Source organism: Thalassophryne amazonica, chromosome 22 (assembly GCF_902500255.1).
Source record: "Thalassophryne amazonica chromosome 22, fThaAma1.1, whole genome shotgun sequence".
Classification (NCBI taxonomy): Eukaryota; Metazoa; Chordata; class Actinopteri; order Batrachoidiformes; family Batrachoididae; genus Thalassophryne; species Thalassophryne amazonica.
This window is the reverse complement of record NC_047124.1, coordinates 6,668,569-6,690,764: the sequence shown is the minus strand read 5'-3', so window position 1 is coordinate 6,690,764 and position 22,196 is coordinate 6,668,569. Positions and strand designations below refer to the sequence as shown.

At 42.0% G+C, this 22,196-nt stretch overlaps 2 protein-coding genes across 3 annotated transcripts in view; one reads left to right on the top strand and one right to left on the bottom strand.

The window, feature by feature from the left end:
* gys2 (glycogen synthase 2) overlaps positions 1 to 16,341 on the top strand; it is a 48,781-nt gene extending 32,440 nt beyond the window's left edge. For both annotated transcript variants that reach the window (XM_034163702.1, XM_034163701.1), the window contains 11 exons: positions 3,185 to 3,302; positions 3,890 to 4,010; positions 4,133 to 4,239; positions 10,950 to 11,009; positions 11,310 to 11,388; positions 13,730 to 13,843; positions 13,988 to 14,114; positions 14,754 to 14,849; positions 15,038 to 15,201; positions 15,793 to 15,873; positions 16,120 to 16,341. In XM_034163702.1, the coding sequence (XP_034019593.1) occupies positions 3,185 to 3,302; positions 3,890 to 4,010; positions 4,133 to 4,239; positions 10,950 to 11,009; positions 11,310 to 11,388; positions 13,730 to 13,843; positions 13,988 to 14,114; positions 14,754 to 14,849; positions 15,038 to 15,201; positions 15,793 to 15,873; positions 16,120 to 16,341 (1,289 nt within the window). The remainder of the gene's footprint in view (positions 1 to 3,184; positions 3,303 to 3,889; positions 4,011 to 4,132; positions 4,240 to 10,949; positions 11,010 to 11,309; positions 11,389 to 13,729; positions 13,844 to 13,987; positions 14,115 to 14,753; positions 14,850 to 15,037; positions 15,202 to 15,792; positions 15,874 to 16,119) is intronic.
* A 2,106-nt stretch (positions 16,342 to 18,447) lies between these two features.
* On the bottom strand, positions 18,448 to 19,931 carry spx (spexin hormone). The gene is made up of 5 exons (XM_034163921.1): positions 19,797 to 19,931; positions 19,665 to 19,722; positions 19,507 to 19,569; positions 18,937 to 19,023; positions 18,448 to 18,620 (listed from the first exon to the last, which is right to left on the bottom strand). Exons 1-5 carry the CDS (start codon positions 19,929 to 19,931, stop codon positions 18,556 to 18,558), a joined length of 408 nt encoding a protein of 135 aa, XP_034019812.1. The 3' UTR covers positions 18,448 to 18,555.
* Positions 19,932 to 22,196: the final 2,265 nt, after the last annotated feature.

The following is a 22,196-nucleotide window of genomic DNA, read 5'->3' as shown; positions in this document are numbered from 1 at the left end:
CCAACGTGGGTACCCACATACTGTGAGGGCTTTCCGTACAAGTTGTTGCTCTTTAGCCCTTCCCTCTGCAGTTGTGGGCACCTGTAGGGCTCTGTGTTGAAGAGTCCTGATCACCCCGAGCTTGTGTTCAAGGGGGTGGTTTGAGCCAAAGAGCAGATATTGGTTAGTGTGAGTGGGTTTTCTGTAAACCTCTGTCTGGAGCTGCCTGTTCTCTCCAATCGTAACATCACAGTCCAAGAAGGCTAAATGGTTGTTTCTGGCATCCTCACGTGTGAAATTGATATTGGAGTCCACCGAATTGATGTGTTCTGTAAAGTCCTCGACCTCCTGTTGCTTGATTTTAACCCATGTGTCATCGACATATCTGAACCAGTGACTGGGAGAGATGCCCGTGAACGACGTCAAGGCTGTCTTCTCCACTCACTCCATGTACAGATTGGCCACAATGGGGGATACCGGAGACCCCATCGCACAACCATGGATCTGCCTGTAGTAATTCCCCCTAAACAGGAAATACGAGGTCTGTGACATAAAAAGCGGTCCTTTTTATTTTTTTCAAAAAATAAATGGATTTGATTTATATGTTTTTACGTCAGACAAGCTTGAACCCTTGTGCGCATGCGTGAGTTTTGTCATGCCTGTCGGTGACATCATTCGCCTGTGGGCAGGCTTTGAGTGAGGTGTGGACTTCCCCTCTCGTCAGAATCTCTTTGTCTGAGACGCTGCAGGGAGACGGCGCGCATTGCTTTATCAAATTTTTTCAGGACCGGTGAGGGATATCCGTGTGGACACTATTCAAGAAATTCAGCTGGTTTTCGGTGTAAAGTTTAATGGCTGATGAGAGATTGTGGAGTTTCTTTCGCTTTAAGCACAGCCCACAAAGCGGATCGGCGCGATGTGGTCGGAGGTGGCGTCCGTCTGGCTGTTTCGAGCTGAAAACATCCTAATTTAAAGCTCTGTTCACCCAGGACGTCATCAGAGAACAGAGACGTTTCAGAAGAAGCCAGCATCAGGAGTTTACCCAGACATTCCACTGTTAAAGAAGATTTTGTAATGAAAGAACGTGCGGACGAATTTGCCGAGTCGGATCCGTGACGACGTGGCAAATCCGTCTGCGCCGCGACATGAAAAACACCTCTGTGTTGAAAACCATTTGTAAAATTCAGGCGGCTTTTGATGGCTTTCAACAAGTGAGTATCTGAGAAATTGTTTAACAGCTTGGGCATGTTCCAACTTGTCCGTTAAGGTTTCCAACGGAGGTGTTTTTCCTGTGGCGACCCCCCGCGGTCGGGTCCGGCCCAACATGCGAACTGCCCGCACGTTCTTTCATTGCAAAATCTCCTTTAACAGTGGAATGTCTGGATAAACTCCTGATCCCGAATTCTTCTGAAAGTTCTCTGTTATCTCACGACGTCTTGGGTCCACAGAGCCTGAAATGAGGAAGTTTTCAGCTTGAAACAGCGAGACGACGCCGCCTCGGAGCGCAGATCGCCGTCAGGCACTGTGGGCCGTCCTTATGGCGACAGTAAAACTCCAAAATCTCTCATCAGCTGTTAAAATTTTCACCGAAAACCAGCTGAATTTATCGAATGGTGTCCACTCAGTTGTGCCTTACAGGTTTTGAAAAAATTTTTATCAAACAAAGCAGCAGTCTCTGAGCCATTCCTAAACAATGAAAAAATCGATGAGAGGGTGAGCCACTCCTCACTCAAAGACTGCCCACAGGCGAATGACGTAACCGACAGGCGTGAAAAAACTCTCGCATGCCCACGAGGGTTCAAGCATGTCTGATGTAATCACACGTGATTCAAATCCATATAGTTTTTGAAAAAAACAATAAGGTCCGTTACTTTTCTCACAGACCTCGTACATGGTGTTAAGACAGATCGCAGACACCAGAATTCCCCCTAAACCACGTATGGAGAGAACAGGCAGCTCCAGACAGAGGTTTACAGAAAACCCACTCACACTGACCAATATCTGCTCTTTGGCTCAAACCACCCCCTTGAACACAAGCTCGGGGTGATCAGGACTCTTCAACACAGAGCCCTACAGGTGCCCACAACTGCAGAGGGAAGGGCTAAAGAGCATCAACTTGTACAGAAAGCCCTCACAGTATGTGGGTACCCACGTTGGTCCCTGGACAAAGTGCAGAAGTCCCAGAAAACAAAGAGACCAGATAGACAGGAGACAGAGACAAGAAGAAGAGGAGTGTCTCTCCATTATTTAGCAGGAGTAGGGGAAAACCTACAGAGGATCTTCAGACAGCACAAAATCCCAGTTTACTTTAAACCAGTCAACACCTTGAGACAGAAATTAGTTCACCCTAAGGACAGGATCCCTAGTTACAAACAGAGCAATGTAGTGTATCATATCAGATGTCAGGAAAACTGTAATGAACACTGCATAGGTGAGACAAAGCAACTTTTACACAAGAGGCTATACCAGCACCGCAGAGAGGTCGCCAGTGGACCTCAGTCTGCAGTTCATCTCCACCTGAAAGACACTAACCACACGTTTGAGGACAAGGAAGTTAAAATCTTAGCCAGAGAGAAGAAATGGTTTGAGAGAGGTGTCAAGGAAGCATTCTTTGTAAAACAGTTGAAACCCAGCCTTAACCGCGGAGCGGGTCTCAGACACACTTTGTCCCCTGTTTACAATGCGGTACTCAGGTCAAAGCAGGTTCAGTCTTTTGCTCATGGTAATGAGTCATTCACGTCATCAGGAGAGAGTCGTCAAGGGAGCCATCAGGGGAGGCTTCCATCCTGTCATTAGGAGAGTGCTAACTAGAGCACAATAGGTGCTAATTAGAGCTACTGTTTAGTCACTAGCCTATAGCAGTCAACCTCTTGGTAGGTGGGGTCTGGTTAGGTTAAAAACTCCAGCTTTTGTTGGCTTCTGGTTTATTCTTCTCTACAAGAGTCAAGACAGAAGTCAGACTACCAGAGCAAGAATTTTAGCTGAGGAAGCTTCTGTGATTTGAAGCGAAACGTCCTCACGTCAAGCAACCCAGTCCAGTCGAAGATTCAAGCTTCTCTACTATGGAAACCACCTGGACAACTGAGAGCCTACACAGAAACTTTACTCAAAGTGTTCTCTGTCAATAAATAATCTGCTTTTTGCAGTTTTCCTGCAACAGATCTGTTTCCGTTAAAAGTGTCATGTTGCTGTTTTGATGGTGCAGATGTGGTGACACCAAATGGACTCAATGTGAAGAAGTTCTCAGCCATGCATGAGTTCCAAAACCTGCACGCCACCAGCAAGACTCGCATCCAGGAATTCATCAGAGGACACTTTTACGGGTGGGTGTGGCTATATATTCATTACTTTCATGCTGTTATATTTCATACCCTGTTCTCACACACACGAACACACACAGGCTAATGAATAACAATTACGCCATGGGAACTGGTTGTTGGGTGATGTGTGTAAGTGCTCAAGGTGAAGGAGATCTTTTGTGGAGTTTCGAAGGTCCAAGATGGACTTGCCCTCCATTGTCATCTTGGAACAAGAAGAGGTGTTGATTGGACATAAGATACCAGGGTGTTTACCTTCACCCCAGACTGGAACGGATAGTCTACTGTCTCCAGTCTATAGTCTAAATCTTCAATAAGTACAGCAAGATGTTTCGGATCTTCTGCCAGGCAATAGCCCCAAGTGCAACGGTCTTTGCAGCCATCTGTTAGGGCAACAGCATCAGAGAAACTAACACAACTGACTGAGTATCCAAGGGTCCAAAGTTTGTTGGCCATGACCAGAGTAGCCTCTGTGAAGATGACATGGACGGGACGGGCACAGAGAACCTCCCATTGAGGAGAGATGATCTGTGGGTGACAGAATTGTGTGAATTCTTCAAGGATATATTTTTTATTTGTTTTTTTTCTAACAGCCATCTGGATTTCAAACTGGAGAAAACCCTGTTCTTCTTCATCGCTGGACGCTATGAGTTCTCCAATAAAGGCGCTGATATTTTCCTGGAAGCACTAGTCAGACTTAACTATCTGCTTCGGGTATAACTCTTGTATCTGTTTCTTATTGTACTATTATAATATATTGATTGGATAGAATTAAACTTGTTCGCATGCATCACATCCTGTGTTTTAATCTGGTTTCTCTGATGTTTTCGAAATAGATGCACCGGAGCGATTTGACGGTGGTCGTTTTCTTCATCATGCCGGCTAAAACCAACAACTTCAATGTGGAGTCATTGAAGGGGCAGGCAGTACGCAAACAACTCTGGTACAGCACCGATATTCTTTTTAAACACATGGCATGCATACTGTATTCTGCATAATTCATATATCAAGTGTCCAAAAGTCTCTAAATAAGAACAACCTATATGGTGTCGGGTTTCACCGCTTGTCTATCTACGTGTGTTTTTAGTATCATTTATGTCTGAGTGCCTTTTTAGTTTTTTTTTTCCCCCCCCTCGTTGTCCAGCCATCTGGTCTCACTGTGTTTCAGCGTTGTGGTTTCTCTTTTGTGTTTGTGGGCGTACACTCTGTGTTGGTTTGGCTTCTCTCCACACCTGCACCTTATTAATAATCACACACCTGCCTTCTATTGTCTCATCACTGTTCAGACCATATTAGTTCCTGGTTTTTGCTTTGTTCTTGTCGGATTCTCTTAGACGTATTTTGAGTTTTCTACCAGATTGTGCATCAGTTTGCTGTGGAGTTTTATGTACTTTGGCATTCTAGCTTCCTGTTACTTTTTTATTCCCCCCTCCTCTTACGTCATGGTCCTTCAGTCTTTGTGGTTCCACATTCATGTCCTTTTTTGGACTGTTTACTGTGAACACTGCAAATAAATATCCACTTTACCTGCTCAAACAGTGCAGTGTTTACTTGAGCATTTTGGCATCAATATTGGCAAAAACCTCGGAGGATGATCCAAAACGTTATGACCCAGTAGGCATCATGTGGGCATTGCACAGATTAAAGCTACTTTAGAGCAGTTTAATCTTCTTTTTAGCCGCTTCCACAGAATGGACAGTCAGGATTAATTGTACTTTTTGGGGGGGGGGGGCGTAATAATGAGATCTTCCCTCATCTGACTGATATGGATGCTTTATTTGCTTGGGGAAGACTTTTTCGGTCTCTTTGGAGAATCTTTGGGTGTGGCTAAAATAACTTTTTGTCAAAGAAGCAGTTACTTTTTAATCTTTTTTTTTTTTAATCAAGCTGATCTATTTAATTGTTGCTGAATCAGTCTTGACCTTCTTATTAGTGCATTGCACTCAAAAAATGTCTCATTGAATGAACTCAGTTCAATTGTGAGCAGGAGTTCCATCTAATAAATATATGTAGTCCTAAATAAATTAAATTAAATTATGTTGGATGTACTTTTTAAGTTGGGTCTACATATATTGATTAGATGGAAATCCAGTCCAATCACAACAGAGAGTTTCAGGTGCTTCCATTCTTTTAATCACAGCTGTAAGGGACCTTTTTGTGTGATTTTCACGTGGTTTATCTTTGAGCGACTCTTTAGTTTTTCATTCCACTCCCTTTGTTTTTTTTTGTTTTTTTGTGAGTGTACACTCTGTCTTACACACCTGCACATCACTCTTACTCACACACCTGCCTCGTCTTGTCTCACCAGTTTACACAGTGTTACGATTTCACTTCGTCGGTGCCAGATCATTATGTCAGTGTGACTTGTACCTTTTGAGATTTCAGTCACAATTTAAGGTATCCCTTAGCAAAAATAAGTTTATTCAAGTGTAGTATGAGTATACTTATTTTTTTACTAAACTTGAGGAAGTATACTTGAAGGTGACTTTTTATAAACTATATTTTATATACTTAAGAATAGTATAGTGAAGTATACTTGGCTTATACTGAAGAGTATAAACAAAAGTCTAAGTCTAAGTGCATTAATACTAAAACTTACACTTATACTTTAATACTAAAACTTGTACTTTAGTAAACTTTTTACGTCTTTCTGCCACAAAGTACTAACACTTATTATGCACTTGGAGCAAGATATACTAAGTCAAGCCATTGACTCAAGTAACTGAAAAGAAGTCATAAAAGTACAGATTTTTTTTCTATGTAGTTATTTATTTTTGGTTCCAAAGGTTCGCACGTTTCTTTTACCTTTTTTGACAAGGAAGGACTTTAGTTCTCAGTTGAAGACACAATGTTTACATTTTTACAAATAAGGACTTGATCTCGGAGAGACCATTACGTTTACATTTTACATGCACTTTTTCCTTTAATTTTCTCCACAAAGGAAGGACTTGATTTCATAGGTCTTTGTTTTTGAAATGTTTGAAAATATATCAAACTTGTTTTCAACATTCTGTCTTGTGATTTTTTTTAAATGCATCACACTCTTGTGTACATACAGTATGAGTAAACTTTAAGAATACTTTATGGAGTATATTTTCAGTATATAAATAGTAAGCTACAAGTAATATGCCAAGCAAAATTAAAGTAGTAAAATAGTGAAATAACCAATGTGTATAACAGTGTACTTTAAGTAAACTAAAAATAGGGACTCAAAGTATACAACTAGTACAATGGCAGTACGGTATATCGATAAGTGCACTTGTGGTATATGAGGGCTGTCAATAAAGTATAGGTCCTTTTTATTTTTTTCAAAAACTATATGGATTTCATTCATATGTTTTTACGTCAGACATGCTTGAACCCTCGTGCGCATGCGTGAGTTTTTCCACACCTGTCGGTGACGTCATTCGCCTGTGAGCACTCCTTGTGGGAGGAGTCGTCCAGCCCCTCGTCGGAATTCCTTTGTCTGCGAAGTTGCTGAGAGACTGGCGCTTTGTTTGATCAAAATTTTTTCTAAACCTGTGAGACACATCGAAGTGGACATGGTTCGAAAAATTAAGCTGGTTTTCAGTGAAAATTTTAACGGCTGATGAGAGATTTTGAGGGGATTCTGTCGCTTTAAGGACTTCCCACGGAGCGAGACGTCGCTCAGCGCTCTCAGGCGGCGTCATCAGCCTGTTCAAGCTGAAAACCTCCACATTTCAGGCTCTATTGATCCAGGACGTCGTGAGAGAACAGAGAAGTTTCGGAAGAAGTCGGTTTCAGCATTTTATCCAGATATTCCACTGTTAAAGGAGATTTTTTTTAATGAAAGACGTGCGGACGGGTCCGCGCGTCACGCGACGCTCCGCCACAGGAAAAACACCTCTGTTGGAAGCCTTAAGGACAAGTTGGAACATGTCCTGCTGTTAAACAATTTCTCATATACTCACTCCACTGAAAGCCATCAAAAGCCGCCTGGATTTTACAAATGGTTATCAACACGGAGGTGTTTTTCCTGTGCCGCCGCACCGCGTCGGCTGCGTCCCGACACACGGACCCGTCCGCACGTCTTTCATTAAAAAAATCTCCTTTAACAGTGGAATATCCGGATAAAATGCTGAAACCGACTTCTTCTGAAACTTCTCTGTTCTCTCACGACGTCCTGGATCAATAGAGCCTGAAATGTGGAGGTTTTCAGCTTGAACAGGCTGACGACGGCGCCTGAGAGCGCTGAGCGACGTCTCGCACCGTGGGAAGTCCTTAAAGCGACAGTATCACCTCAAAATCTCTCATCAGCCGTTAAAATTTTCACTGAAAACCAGCTTAATTTTTCGAACCGTGTCCACTTCGATGTGTCTCACAGGTTTAGAAAAAAGTTTGATCAAACAACGCGCCAGTCTCTCAGCAACTTCTCAGACAAAGGAATTCCAACGAGGGGCTGGACGACTCCTCCCATAAGGAGTGCTCACAGGCGAATGACGTCACCGACAGGCGTGGAAAAACTCACGCATGCGCACGAGGGTTCAAGCATGTCTGACGTAAAAACATATGAATGAAATCCATATAGTTTTTGAAAAAAATAAAAAGGACCGTTGCTTTATTGACAGACCTCGTACTTTAAGCATAGGAGAGGAATCCAGCCCTCTAATTCATCCTTACTGGACCTGTTTTTAACTAATGCCCCAGATAAGTACTCCGCGGTTGGAATCTTTGTCAATGACATCAGTGACCATTGTGGTATTGCTACAGTCAGGGAAACCAAACTACCCAAAACAAAACCCCAAATTATTTTAAAGCGTGATTTCAAACATTTTAGTGAACAGGCCTTTTTCCATGACCTATGGGCTTTTGATTGGAACAGAATTTTTATTACTGACTCGGTAGAACTGGCATGGAAATACTTTTACGATGCTTTTACAGAAATTATTGATAGACATGCACCGTTTCGTAAATTTCGGGTCAAGGGCCGCTTCAACCCCTGGTTTTCAACTGAATTGTCCAATCTTTTAAAAGAAAGGGATGAAGCCTGGGCCCGGGCGAGAAAAAACAAGTCAGAGACAGACTGGGTCAGTTTCTGACAGCTCAGAAATCGGTGTACCGCTTTAATTAAAAAATCTGAGTTTTACTTGTCCCAAACAACAAAGAGCCTCAATGATCCAAGGAAATTCTGGAAAGCAATAAAATCAACTTTTGGAAAAATCCAAACTAATGATTTCCCAACTCATATTGTCAGTAATTTACAATTTATTACTGATAAATAAGAAATTCTATCTTGTTTTAATAATCACTTTGTTTCATCCGGCTCTCTATTTGAGTCTTTGTATCCAAACTCAAACCACTCTAATAGTTACTCCCTTTCACCATCACAAAATGTTTCCCAATCATTTGTTTTGAGGCCTTTAACACAAGTCAAGGTTCACAGAGCACTAAAGCAATTAGATGCTGCTAAATCTGCAGGTGTTGATAATCTGGATTCTCCGCAGATTTTATTTCTGAGCCCCTCACACATCTGTTCAATCTCAGTCTGACTAACAATATCATTCCTGCTGTGTGGAAGACTGCATATGTTCTTCCTCTTTTAAAGGGAGGGGATTCATCAGTTTTAAATAACTACAGGCCCATTTCAAAATTATGCGTTTTAGTTAAAATTCTTGAAAAGTATGTTGCAGACCATCTTAAACAGTATCTAGAAGAAAATCACATTTTAATTAATAATCAATCAGGTTTTAGAAAAGGACACAGCACAATGACCGCCGCTGTGAAAGTTCTCAATGACATAATTGAGGCTGTTGACAGTAAAAAAATATTGCACTGCACTTTTTATTGATCTGTCAAAGGCCTTCAATACCGTTGATCATGCCATTCTCTTAAACAGACTCTCTGTGATTGGCTTTTCTAAAGAAGCTCTGGGCTGGTTTAGTAATTACTTATCAGGGAGGATGCAATCCGTTCATTTCTCAGGGTCTGTCTCTCCGTTTCTTCCCATAACATAAGTGGTTCCCCAAGGATCTGTCCTAGGCCCACTGTTATTTTCTATTTATATTAATAATCTCTGCTGTAATATAGCCAATACATCTTGTCATTTTTACGCAGATGATACCGTTATCTATTGTTCTTCTGCCACAGTTGAACAAGCATTTGCAGTTTTACAGTCGGCTTTTAATATAATTCAGTCTCATTTGATGAATCTTAAACTGGTTTTAAATGCAGACAAATCAAAAATAAAGCTTTTTTCAAATGCTAAATGGTTACCCGCAAATCTCCCCAAGATAAAAAGCACCGAGGGCACAGAGATAGAAATTGTGTCAACTTACAGGTACCTCGGCTTATTAATTGACCAAGATTTGTCTTTTAAACCCCATATTGAGGGCCTAGTTCGAAAACTAAAGTTGAAATTGGGTTTCTTCTTTCAGAACAAATCCTGTTTTTCAATTCTTGTAAGAAAGCGTCTAATTTCTGTAACTTTTTTACCTTTGTTGGATTATGGCGATTTATTGTACATGAATGCAACTTTACAGCACCTCAAGAAATTGGACAGTGTGTACCATAGTGCTTTGCATTTTATCACTGGTTGTGGAAACCGTGTTCACCACTGTACACTGTATTCTACAGCCGAGTATCCATCTCTGTCTGCTCGTAGATTGTCACACTGGTTTTTATTTGTCTATAAATGTATTCTTGGGCTCCTGCCATCTTATCTGTGTGTATATATGTTTAAAAATCAACCATCTTACGGCCTACGTTCCCAACAAACATTTCAGATGTCAGTTCCTCGGGTGAGAACTGAACTGGGAAAAACTGCTTTCAGATATGCTGCCCCCGCTTCTTGGAACAAACTCCAAAAGGATCTGAAATTAACAGATCCTGTGACTTTGGGTGAATTTAAATCTCTTTTGAAGGAACGTGAAACTAACACTATTGGACATTGTGACTGCTTCTAGTACATGCTGAATTTCACTGTGGTTTTTAATGGTCTTAATGGTTTTAATTGTTTTACTCTTGTGTGAAATTGTGTTTGTTGTCTTGTCTCATCGCTTTAACAATGTTTTGGCTGCTGTCTTGGCCAGGTCACTCTTGGAAAAGAGATGTCAATCTCAATGAGTTTTTTACCTGGGTAAATAAAGGAAATGAAATGAAATGAATATACCAAGTACATTGATAGTATATAGATTAGTGTACTTGTTGCATACTTTAAAGTGTACTTTTGCAAACTTAAAACGAACTTTAAAATATACTTTTATAAATGTTCCAATTTAGTCTGAAAAAGTATAAAATTTGTGTACTTTCTAGTATACTAACAGTACACGGTCTGTCGTATACTTGCTATACTTATACTTATACTGAAGCATACTTAATAAAATGAACTTTAAGTATACTACTTTTTGCTAAGGTATACCACATTTTTTCATCTCCATAAGGCTGCTGCTGGACAAATTTGCCATTCAATGGTTGGAAAATCTTCCCATATCATACATGACATTGCTGAAGAAAATATGTGATGCCATCTTTGTCATTATATTTTAGCCCACATGGGTCAAAATCCAAAACTGTTTCCACACGAGGTGAATTTTGATCACATTGGTGACATAAGATTGAGTTCTTTATTTGACTGTGAAGAAACAAATTTAAAGTGAATAGTGGAGCAGTTCTCAAAGTGTTCATCTCTTACAGGGATACAGCACATATTGTGAAGGAAAAGTTTGGAACAAAGCTCTATGACGCTCTATTAAAGTAAGTCTCAGTTTATACTAACATGAACTAGAGGGGAGCTCAGACGTACCAACCAACAGAGGGGAACTTTAGAATCTTAAGGTATAATGAATGAAGCAAGAGATCCGATTTTTGACGTTCTAAAGCCCATCCACAACCTTTTGCGACTTCTTCAGACAAACAAATAGGATGCGATGACGCACTCTGCCCCTCTGTTGATTGGTGAAGGCAATGAACCCGCAATTTAATTGGCTTGATCGGTTGTGTGACACATTTGATGTGAAGAAGGTCGAACCTCATTTTATGTCCTTCTGCTGTCAGAGGACAGATCCCCAACATGAACACGATTTTAGACAAAGATGACCTCACCATCATGAAGAGAGCCATCTTCGCCACACAGGTACAGCAACACATTTATTCTTCTTCTGCTATGATTAGGATTTTTAGGCAATTCACTCGACATAAAGTTATGCAGTGATGCATGGTACCAGGGCATGCCGGTACCTAAACCAACACAGGAAGCAGCATAATACCCCTGAAGCTACTGCGTTCCAGGTGATCAATAAGGCCTTTCTTCTAATTCCTTGTGGCACCTGCTCAAAGTGTCCAATCCAGGAGGTCATGTCCAGGAGGACATTCTCACGGCTTCAGCTCTATTTTTATGAACGATATCCCCCCCCGCCCCCACCCCCCCCAAAAGACCAGTCAGTCTGACTGATGGTTCCTGCTGGTGATGAATAATAAATGGAGGGTTTGAATGGTAACCAATCTGCACACGGCTCTAATGACCTACTGAGGCTCTTTGAGACGGATGGACCGTACAGCAGATCCACACAAGCAATGTAGCACTAAAATAGGTTTCTTCTCTCTTAAATCTCCCCCCAATGATATGTCAATTTGTGAAAATAGAGCTGCATGGACCTGCAGCAGATAAGTGTAAGAATCATTCAGTTGATGATGCAAGCACCAAATTTGGTGTGAACACTTCTGAGAAGTCTCTGTGAAGGTTCTCAGTTGTCCAGGTGGTTTCCATAGTAGAGAAGCTTGAATCTTCAACTGGACTGGGTTGCTTGACGCAAGGACATTTCGCTTCAAATCGCAGAAGCTTCCTCAGCTAAAATTCTTGCTCTGGTAGTCTGACTTCTGTCTTGACTCTTGCAGAGAAGAACAAACAGAAGCCACAAAAACTGGAGTTTTAAACCTAACAAGCCCCTCCTACCAAGAGGCAGACTGCTATAGGCTAGTGACTAAACAATAGCTTTAATTAGCACCTATTGTGCTCTAGTTCGCACCCTCCTAATGACAGGGTAGCTGTCCCTTCTAACGATGGGACTGACGGCTCTCCTGACGACTCTCCTAATGACGTGAATGACTCATTACCATGAACAAAAGACTGAAACTGCAGACTGAGGTCCACTGGCGCCCTCTCTGCAGTGCTGGTATAGCCTTTTGTGTAACGGCTGCTTAGTCTCACCTTCTGTTTATTCTTCTCTACAAGAGTCAAGACAGAAGTCAGACTACCAGAGCAAGAATTGTAGCTGAGGAAGCTTCTGCGATTTGAAGCAGAACGTCCTCGCGTCAAGCAACCCGGTCCAGTCGAAGATTCAAGCTTCTGAGAAGTCCTTTTCTTCTTCAAAAAAAAAAAAAAAGCCATTAGCTACATGGAATTTTCATTTTGGGGAGGTATAATGTTGAAGTCATTGTTCCATCTATCCAACAGTCCATTCTGGAAGTGTCCAGTCTTTACACAGGAATCTCTCTGTGTGCTCCCCTTACCTAGTTCAGCCCACAAGTCAATGCAGTTTACTGGGGTGAGGCTGTTGCTGTGCACAAGCAACTACTTGAACCCATAGGTAAGAGTCAGGTAAGAAGTGAGGACTAATGTTCATGCAAAGTTCATGGCTGACTTTAAAAGTACATACTACCTCTACTACTAAACTCTTACTCCCCAAATGCTATCACACATTCTGCAGCATGCATGTGCACCTATTAAAAACATATACAATCCATTGAAAAAGCATGAAATTATTGCTTGAAGTTGAGGTCAAATCCCCCCTAGTCCACAGTACAATATTTAACAGGTACAACACTGAAATTGACAAATATAGTTGTACATATTTCTGAGTACCAGCTTGAAAAAAATGGCTACCATCATGGAAACTGAAATAATTCATGTTTTTATTATTATTATTATTATTATTATTATTTTGCAAAAAGTAGACCAAGAAGTACTACTGTGCCAAATTTGGCGCTTGCATCACAAAATGAAAGTTTCTTATGATATATGCATTTATCTGCTGCACTTGTACCCGTTTACAACTGGGTGGACTGGGACACAGCAGGTGAAGTGGTTTGGGGATGTAATGGGCTTGAGACCAGAGGATCCTTGGTTCAAATCCCAGCCTGACTGGAAAATCACGAAGGGCCCTTGGGGAAGGTCCTTAATCCCCTAGTTGCTCCCGGTGTGTAGTGAGTGCCTTGTATGGCTCACCCTGACATTGGGGTGAATGTGAGGCATTATTGTAAAGCACTTTGCGGATGGAATGGAGCTATATAAATGCAGTCCATTTACCGTTTTGTCCAAGAACACAGACGTAGTGTGACCATGAATCAAACTTGCATCTGTACATTGTCATCCCAGCACCTAGTTGTTTCCACTTTGAGTTTAAATGGATCATTTGGAAACGTATGATGGAAATAGTGAGACTTATAAAGCACAGAGTTTATGCACCTTGCTGCAGAGACACGGCCTCCCACCGGTGACCACACACAACATGCTGGACGATGGAGTAGATCCCATCCTAAATAACGTCCGACGCGTTGGCCTCTTCAACTCCAGGGATGACCGAGTTAAGGTAACCAACATATGCATGCGTGTTTAGATCTTTTCTTTCATTTGTGGATGTTTATGTTTCCACCTCGTCTGCACTGATAGTGACATTTATATATGTGCATGGTCTTAAACCACCAAACGCTTTCTTGGTCTGTTGTCCTCTCAGATTATCTTTCACCCAGAGTTCCTGTCCTCCACCAGTCCCCTGCTGCCCATGGACTATGAGGAGTTTGTCAGAGGGTGTCACCTTGGGGTGTTTCCGTCCTATTACGAGCCATGGGGATACACGCCAGGTAGCCTTTTCCATCACGCTGAGAGAGAAACAGAAGATGACACACATGCGCTTTCTGAAATGAAGATTTTACAGGATGACTCAAACAAATGTCAAAGCAAGCCCAACTTTCGGAAAGAACAAAATAATACTCCCACATGGGAATTTCATTGGAACTAACCTCCACCTTCATTTATCAAGGCTGTAAAGGTTGTACAGCTTTAAATATCTTTGATGACGTGACTTTGCCTTATTGTATAGATTTCTGAATGTAGACTGTAGAAACACACATACAGCAGCTCAGTGATTAAAGCATCCCATCATATTCATATATTCATTTTCTGCTGCTTATCCGGATCTGGGTCATGGTAGCAACAGACCGAGCAGCTCATCCCGCACTTCCCTATCCTCAGCTAAGCCGTCTAACCCCTCCTGGGGGTTCCTGAGGTGTTCCAGCTGGGAAATGTAATCCTTCTACCGGCTTCTGGTTCTTCCCTGGGGCCTCCTCCTAGCTGGATGAGTCTGGAAGACCTCCGTAGGGAGACCAGCAGGATGCTGTAACATGGTTTTATCGAGACATCAGCAGAAATCTTTAACAAAGTGCTGCCTGTGATTGTGAGAACACACTCACCTCGTATTTCTTTATACTTGTGCTTTCCAGCTGAATGCACAGTGATGGGCATTCCCAGCGTGACCACCAACCTGTCCGGTTTTGGCTGTTTCATGGAGGAACATGTTTCAGATCCTGCTGCCTATGGTGCACACACACACACACACACACACACACACACACACACACACACACACACACACACACACGCATCATCTTTCAAAACATTGTGATTTGGTATTGCAGGTTTGTTTTAATCCACGTTTTCCACTTGTGCAGGTCTCCTGAGAGTCCGCATGCTGACAGTCTGTCTGTGTTCTCTGATCCCGTCTTAGGGATTTACATCGTGGACCGGCGCTTCCGCTCGCCAGAGGAATCCTGCACTCAGCTTACCCAGTTCATGTTTAAATTCTGCCAGCAGTCTCGCCGGCAACGGATCATCCAACGAAACCGAACTGAGAGGCTGTCAGACCTGCTGGACTGGAGATACCTGGGACGGGTCCGTAGGGTCTTTATCTGTCTTTATCTGTGGTTCATTGGTGACATTTATCAGATGGTGTGTGCTAGTGTGTGTGTATCAAGGGATGTTTCTTTGGTCAAAGAACATTTTTACAGTGATTTAAAAGTCTCTCAGAATGTTTCCTTTTTCCTTTCGGGCAGTAGCAGTTTTGGGAAAGTATTCGGTACATTGGTGGAAATCTGAGTTTTGACCAAAATGACCGTGAACGTCACCTGAGTGACAGACCTTTGGCTATCCTTGCCAGGAAAATTCCAGATGGCACAGACCTGCTGCGTACTTTGACATGTCAACACTCCATTTGAAATCTTACACAACTTAAAAATAAATAAATAAATAAATGTCCCAGATTGTTGTTTTGTCCTCGGGATCCAAAGAATGTTGGATTGGGTTAAGATTCGTCTAATATGTGTGTTCAAGTCCAATCAAGAGGCCAAAAGCAGCTACATCAGTTCCAGACCCACTCAATGACTCTATAGTCCAAGATGAAAAATTAAGTCTTCTCAAAATTAGCAAAAGGTTTTGTTGAGTGTTGTTAAACTGATGGTGGGCGTGTCTGCTTGTGATTGACAGTTCTATGTGCACGCCCGCTACCTTGCCCTGGGCAGAGCATTCCCTGACAAGTTCAAGATTGATCTTGCAATCAAGCCTAAGGTGAGAACTTACTTCAAAGTCCATTGAAGAGGTATTTGTTCGATTCTGCTTATCGGACCTGCTTATCGGACATACACACAAGTCGACCAAAACATATCCCAGCAACTATAACGTACACATTTTTATCAAATACTTGGAATATGGTCTCAATCCTTTAGTGAACCTACAATCTTTTCAGCTGCACTTTGTATGTATTAAATGCGGTGAATCTCCTGCATATCAGTTAATGGGACTCGATCTCCACAGACGGAGGGTTTTCATTACCCACGACCGTACTCCGTGCCCCCCTCCCCCTCTGCCTCCGTCCACTCCACCCCTCACCACAGCGATGCAGAGGATGAAGAAGATCACGAGCCCTACGATGAAGATGAGGAGGCTGAGAGGGACAGGCTCAACATCAAGGTTCCCTTTGCCCTGGGAGGGGTACCAGAAGGCAAGAAGAAGCAGTGTGGAGAGTCGGGGAATTGACACTGTAAAGTTTGTAGAATTGGATGAAACTGGAATTGTACTCATGGAAGCACTTCAATCCACATTTTCTATAATATACTACAATATATACTCATGCAATATATAATTGTATATTTTGGCCTCAAAATGTAAGCTGTTGTTTTGATCCCAGATCACGTTAATCAATTCTCCCTACTGCATATAAAGTAGGTACTTACCGCCACAGTGAGTGCATTATTGGATTTACCTGAATTTTCTGAGGTTCACCAACCAGCTCCGGCTCCTTTGTAACCCACAGTGTATTCAGAAAAAAAACACCAAATACGTCTAAATAAGACTGGATAGCACAAATAAAGTATTAATAAATCCATACCCTGAAACACAACGACATCCTGCATTTACTTCTCCTGCGTTAGCAAACAGCAGCCGTGTAGAATATCGTTCTGCTACGTGGTGCTGCTCCAGATCAGATTTGTATGTAAACAAAGTTATCTCCTTTTGATACTTACAAATTCTACAAGTTCCAAGCGACGGTCAGTAAGCATCCAATAGCCGACATCACATTTGTTTTGCTTGCTTCATTCATTTGTCCACAGTCAATAAGGCGGTAACGTCGCTAACGTGAATGGCTGGTCGCTGTTTCAAGTCCCGTATCCACAACACAGCTCTACCGTTGAAACGCCGAAAGATCGTGGTCACACTTCTACAAAATCCGATAAACTTGTTCAGTTTTGTCCATAAGACTCACTGGCCCGCTGCGTAGTTTTCCACTCCAGGGAACAGCCCTGACAGCGAGACATTTTTTCAGCTGTGGGACTGTCGTATTCCTGAAATTTCCGTGCTCCTCTATGACGACAGACTGTGAAGTAACAGTAATCAAACACTAAAAATAATTACAAAATAAAGAATGCGCTGCTAAGTGAAAATCATCACTGTATGCAAAAATAAATAAATAAATAAATAGTTGTTTATGACGCAGTGCAGTCTGGCTTCAGTTTTCCGATACGCAGTAGGAAGAATTCGCTAAGTTTGTCAGTGTTGGTTAAGCTGGTTGAAGTCAATAAAATATGTCCTTTGATGTGTGAAGTCATTCAGCAAAGTGTTTTCTAAGTTGGTCTCTATCCAACAGCTAATATCACCAAACATTACTGTTAGCTTTAGCTTTATCTTGCTAACAAAGGTTAAATTGCAACTTCAGGCGTACGGTAGAAACTAACCAATATTAGCATTTATCCATTGACATTTCACACAATAATTCAGACCCTCTGAGGTTTAGAAAGTTTATTAAATAAGCGAGTTAGCTACTTTCATGAACCTCTTTTAGAGTCTTTCATCTCCTGAGTGCCTGGAGTGATGCCGGTTGTAAACAATGAAAATGGCGTCACTGCTTATCGCGCACTATGAAAAGAAATGCGAACCAACTTGACATGCATTCAAATGTAAGTTAATGTGTATATAGATTTTTGTTTTGTTTTTTCAAATCCCAGGATGAATCACACCCAGGTTACTTGCATCGATATTCCCGTTCCAGAAGGTCCTTAATTTCCTGATAGCCGCAAGGAATTAATGAATCTCCATGCAACGCCATGTTAGCATGAGACCAGAACCACTCCATGTGTGCAAAGGATCATGGGACCCTGAAGTTGTCTGTGGTATCATTTGGCTTGCACGAAAGAGCCGTTACCATGATGGACTGAGGTGGACTAGATGTTCATCTAAAGTTAAGGAATGGGTACGGTCCACTTTAAAATTCTTCAGGGTATGAATGTGGGAAATATATTGTAATACTTACAGTTACAGAGATATGGATATTTGATAGGGTCTTCATATATAATATGGACATTTGACACAATCTCCTTTTCCCCAAATGCCCACATGCACTGTACCTGTCTTATGCATTTGTGGGAAAATGATTCTCAACCCATGATAGACATGACTAACAGGACAAAAGTGTTTGAATTCATAATTATGTGTGAGGTTCTGACTGAAGTTCTACGTTGTTTTATTCCGCTCGTGTCACACAGAAACCCACTAATGAGAAAACCTATTTTGGAATATTGGGAAAATTGCACCATTTCTTAACAAGGTTGAAACCTGAGAAATGAGACAATGTGAGGCCAACAGTGGTATGAATTCAAACTTTTTATGAACATATCACATCCAGTCAGATTTACAAATTTCCTTCTGTGTCACAGGGAATTAAACGCCTCATGTCCAGCTCCACTGGTTTGTACATCAGAAGTATTCTCGTTTCCACACCGGCGGCTCCTGAAAATACACCTCATCTGGGTTCTCGGCAGCTTTAAGAGACGGAGACAGAAAACGAACATTAATCAACATCTAAACACAAAAATCATAATGTGCACAAGGTGCTTGTTTTGTTGGAAGGACGATAAGATTTCATGCAGGAAGAGTGACGTTCATGTCTCTGGGTCCTGGAGGGAACTTCTGATGGAGTCATGAAGTCGCTGGACATTAAGGAGTTGTACCAAGCTTACAAATCTTCAGAAATAGCTGATTTGAGAAAGCCAAAATCTGCCCAATAAATATTAACTGTATGTGTGTTCACAAATGTATGCCTCAAACATCACAAGCTGATGGGGTTGAAAGTCTCACCGCCGTCTTTGGCCTGCTGCAGGAAGTTGAGCAGCATGGTGGCGACCTGTTCCACGCTCAGCTTGTCTGTGTTCTGACTGTGAGTCTCTGCAACCAAACAAACACTTTAGTTGTACATGTCAAAAGGATATTCCAGCTTTGATAACTGTTTTGTAAAAAAAAAAAAAAAAATGACAGCATTTTCAAAAAATATTCTTCAGCCTAAGTTAAGTCCAAAGCGACAGTGAAAGAAGAAACAGTGGCAGACTTAATTTAAATGTGCCCAACATTGAACCTGTCTGGGGTCTTACTGAGGTGATCTCCTGCACCAACTTTCCCATTGATACACAAAGTCTTTGTCAAGATATTGTGTAAACATCGACTACACAGATACACTGTGAACCAGCACACTGGCAACTGTGGTGAGGAACACCCAGTCCAACCAGCTGTAAATGGGCACGGACCTTCCACACCAAATAACTGTAGAGTCAAAACAAAGCCATCAAAGTATTTTTTTTTTAAAGAAACATGACAAAGAGTGGAAAAACTCACAAAAGCACATTTAAAAAAAAATGAAGACATGCATCTTACCAAGGTGCAGCGTATCGTACATGTCTCCTTCTTTTCGGTCCTCTGAGATGAATCTGCGTCCTTCTGAAAGGGAAAAAATAAGGTTTTCTCTGAGTTTTAGGGACGTGAAGTTTTGGAAAAAAAAAAGCTTTTTAATATTTGTAGATGTGGAAACATACGAGTGCCTTTGAGGTAGAGCATCGCCTGCGGGGTCCAGTTCCTCCGCTGGAAAAACCCCTTCAAGAAGCAAACAGTTGACTGTGAAACTGTCACGTTTCTGTGTGTTTTTCTCAGTGTTTAAAAGCCTTTACCTTCGGCGCACTCCAGGATGGTGACACAAATGTTGCCAGCAGCAGAAGTGTGAAGACACAAGTTATTGTGACAATCTTTAAACCCTGTGGAAAGGAAACACATTCACCAAGAATCACATCACCACCTCTGATCATTGAACTCTGGTCATATTGTCATTGACTTCCAATCATTAACCTCCAATTATTTCATCACCACCTCCAGGCATTGACCACTGAGCTTTTCATCATTTACCTCTGGGTGATTCCACCAACACTGTCTGAGAAGACTATACCGTACCAACATCAGCCAAGCTCCAGAGCACAGACTGTCATCAAGGACCAGCTTCGGTGGGTCATGTCGTTGGGATGGATGACAGCTGACTTACCAAGTAGATCTTCTACTCCCAAATGAACAAAGAAAAACAGTCCAGAGGAGGACAAAAGGATACGTTACAAGGACCTCCTGAAGCACAACCTCAAGAGCTGCTCCATCTACTGGAAGACCTGGGAAGAACAAGTGAGGAGCTGAGCCAGCTGGCAAGCAATGATCCACATGGGAGGGGAATCTTCAAAAAAAATGCAGACGAACAACACAGAGGAGAAGCAGAGCAAGAGGAAGGAGAGAGAGCAAGATCCTGACCGGCAGAAGCTTCCTGTAGCGTCTGTCAGAAACAGTGTGTGTCAAGACTGGGCCTGTCCAGTCAACTCCGCGTCCACCATCCCATACGGGAATCGATCGAGAAATCATCTTCCTCACTACTGAGGGGTTGCCACGATTTGACACAGTGGACAAAAAAAAAAAAAAAAAGAAAAATTAAACATCCAGGGATCAATGCGAACCGTTGCAGCTTTGCACCATTTGATTGGTACCATTGCACAGTTTAATTGACTGAAAGAAATTTGATTGATGCCATTATTTTTTCAACTTTGGCTGAAGTGATTTCATACTAATGCACTTCATTCAACCAATGGAATTTGTGCTTCTTGAAAGAATCAACACATTTCCAAGAGATGACTTCTGCTGTGTTGAAGGTGATGATGATGAAAACCAAGTGGATCCCAGTTTGGTGAAGCAAGTCAAAAGAATCAAGAAAAAAAACTGTAAAATAAAGGTGTAAAACCATTTTTAACAGCTGTTTTTTTTTTCTTCTTCTTTCATGCAAACTCAAACTCTGAACTTACTTACTTTCATGGTGATGCAGTGCACTGAGCACCGCCGCCGCCTTGTCTGATGAAGGTGAAGAGTGACAGCGTGTCATCGCTTCCTGTATTTATATCATCCGGGCAGGAAATCCTCCATGAGCTGCCTTCTTCGCTGATAAGGTCACGCCAATTTAATGAAAAGAGGAGAAAAGTGAATGAAACATCGGCACCAATCAATGTTCAGCTGGAGGCGAAGCTTTTTATACTTCTGAATGAAAAGAGCAGCCAAAAGCAACTCCAGCTTCTCAGATCCGTCATCTGAGCTCAGAAAGTCAAACCGGGATCCCCAGCAGATTATTGACGTTTGTTCACCCAAGCAGAAAGCGGATAAATGAGCACACGCGCACGTATGACTCACTAATGATCAACCCCATGTTGCCGGCAGCTGGAGCGAATACTTCACTTTTTGTGCTCAGTGATTTCAAACATCGATGGTTGGTGATCTCCAGATGTTTCTCCTCCATCTCATTGTGTTTTTAGCCTCCTTCACTAAGTCCACCTGTGGTCGAGGTTGGATCTGTAGGTATTTGGACAGCAATGTGGTTTACGTGCCTGTTTTCAGAGGTAATTCAGCCGTTTAAGAGTTATAGATGTTGTACACAGTCCTCCGTTTTCAAAGCCAGTAAGCAACTGGACAAACTAATAAGGCCACAAGCTCAAGGACACACCCACCTTAAAAACATGGGAATGGACCGTTTGTCTGCCTGCATGGCTGCCATGGCACTCATGACACATTATCTCTGTGATGGAGATTTACTGATGAACAAGACTTTGTTATTTCAGCGATTGCGTTCGATCCTCTCAGGTAAAACAACACCAACACTGGTGTTTTCCTGGTCGCTGGCTTTACCAGATCCCTTCATACCCCTTACTGAAGGTCAGGTCAGTTTCAGTAACCTGCTATTATATAACGCCTGAATAGATTGTTGTCATTTGACTGGTGGTTTGTATGTCACGTGATACTGATCATTTGCCCCATTCGCCATTGTGCTCCATTTAGCATGCGAATTAGGTTCCATATAATTTCTACCATTGCATGCTGCAACCACCGCGTGCACACACAAGCGGTGATGGCGCTTAGCAGCTTATTGACGCTGCTCGTTCTTCTAACACAAAAGAAAAAACAAATCTAGTACGACATAAACTGTCTGAAGGGATTTGCAATATCTACGGACTGGATTGTCAGGATTGTTTTTGAACTATCTGTTTTTGCAAGGT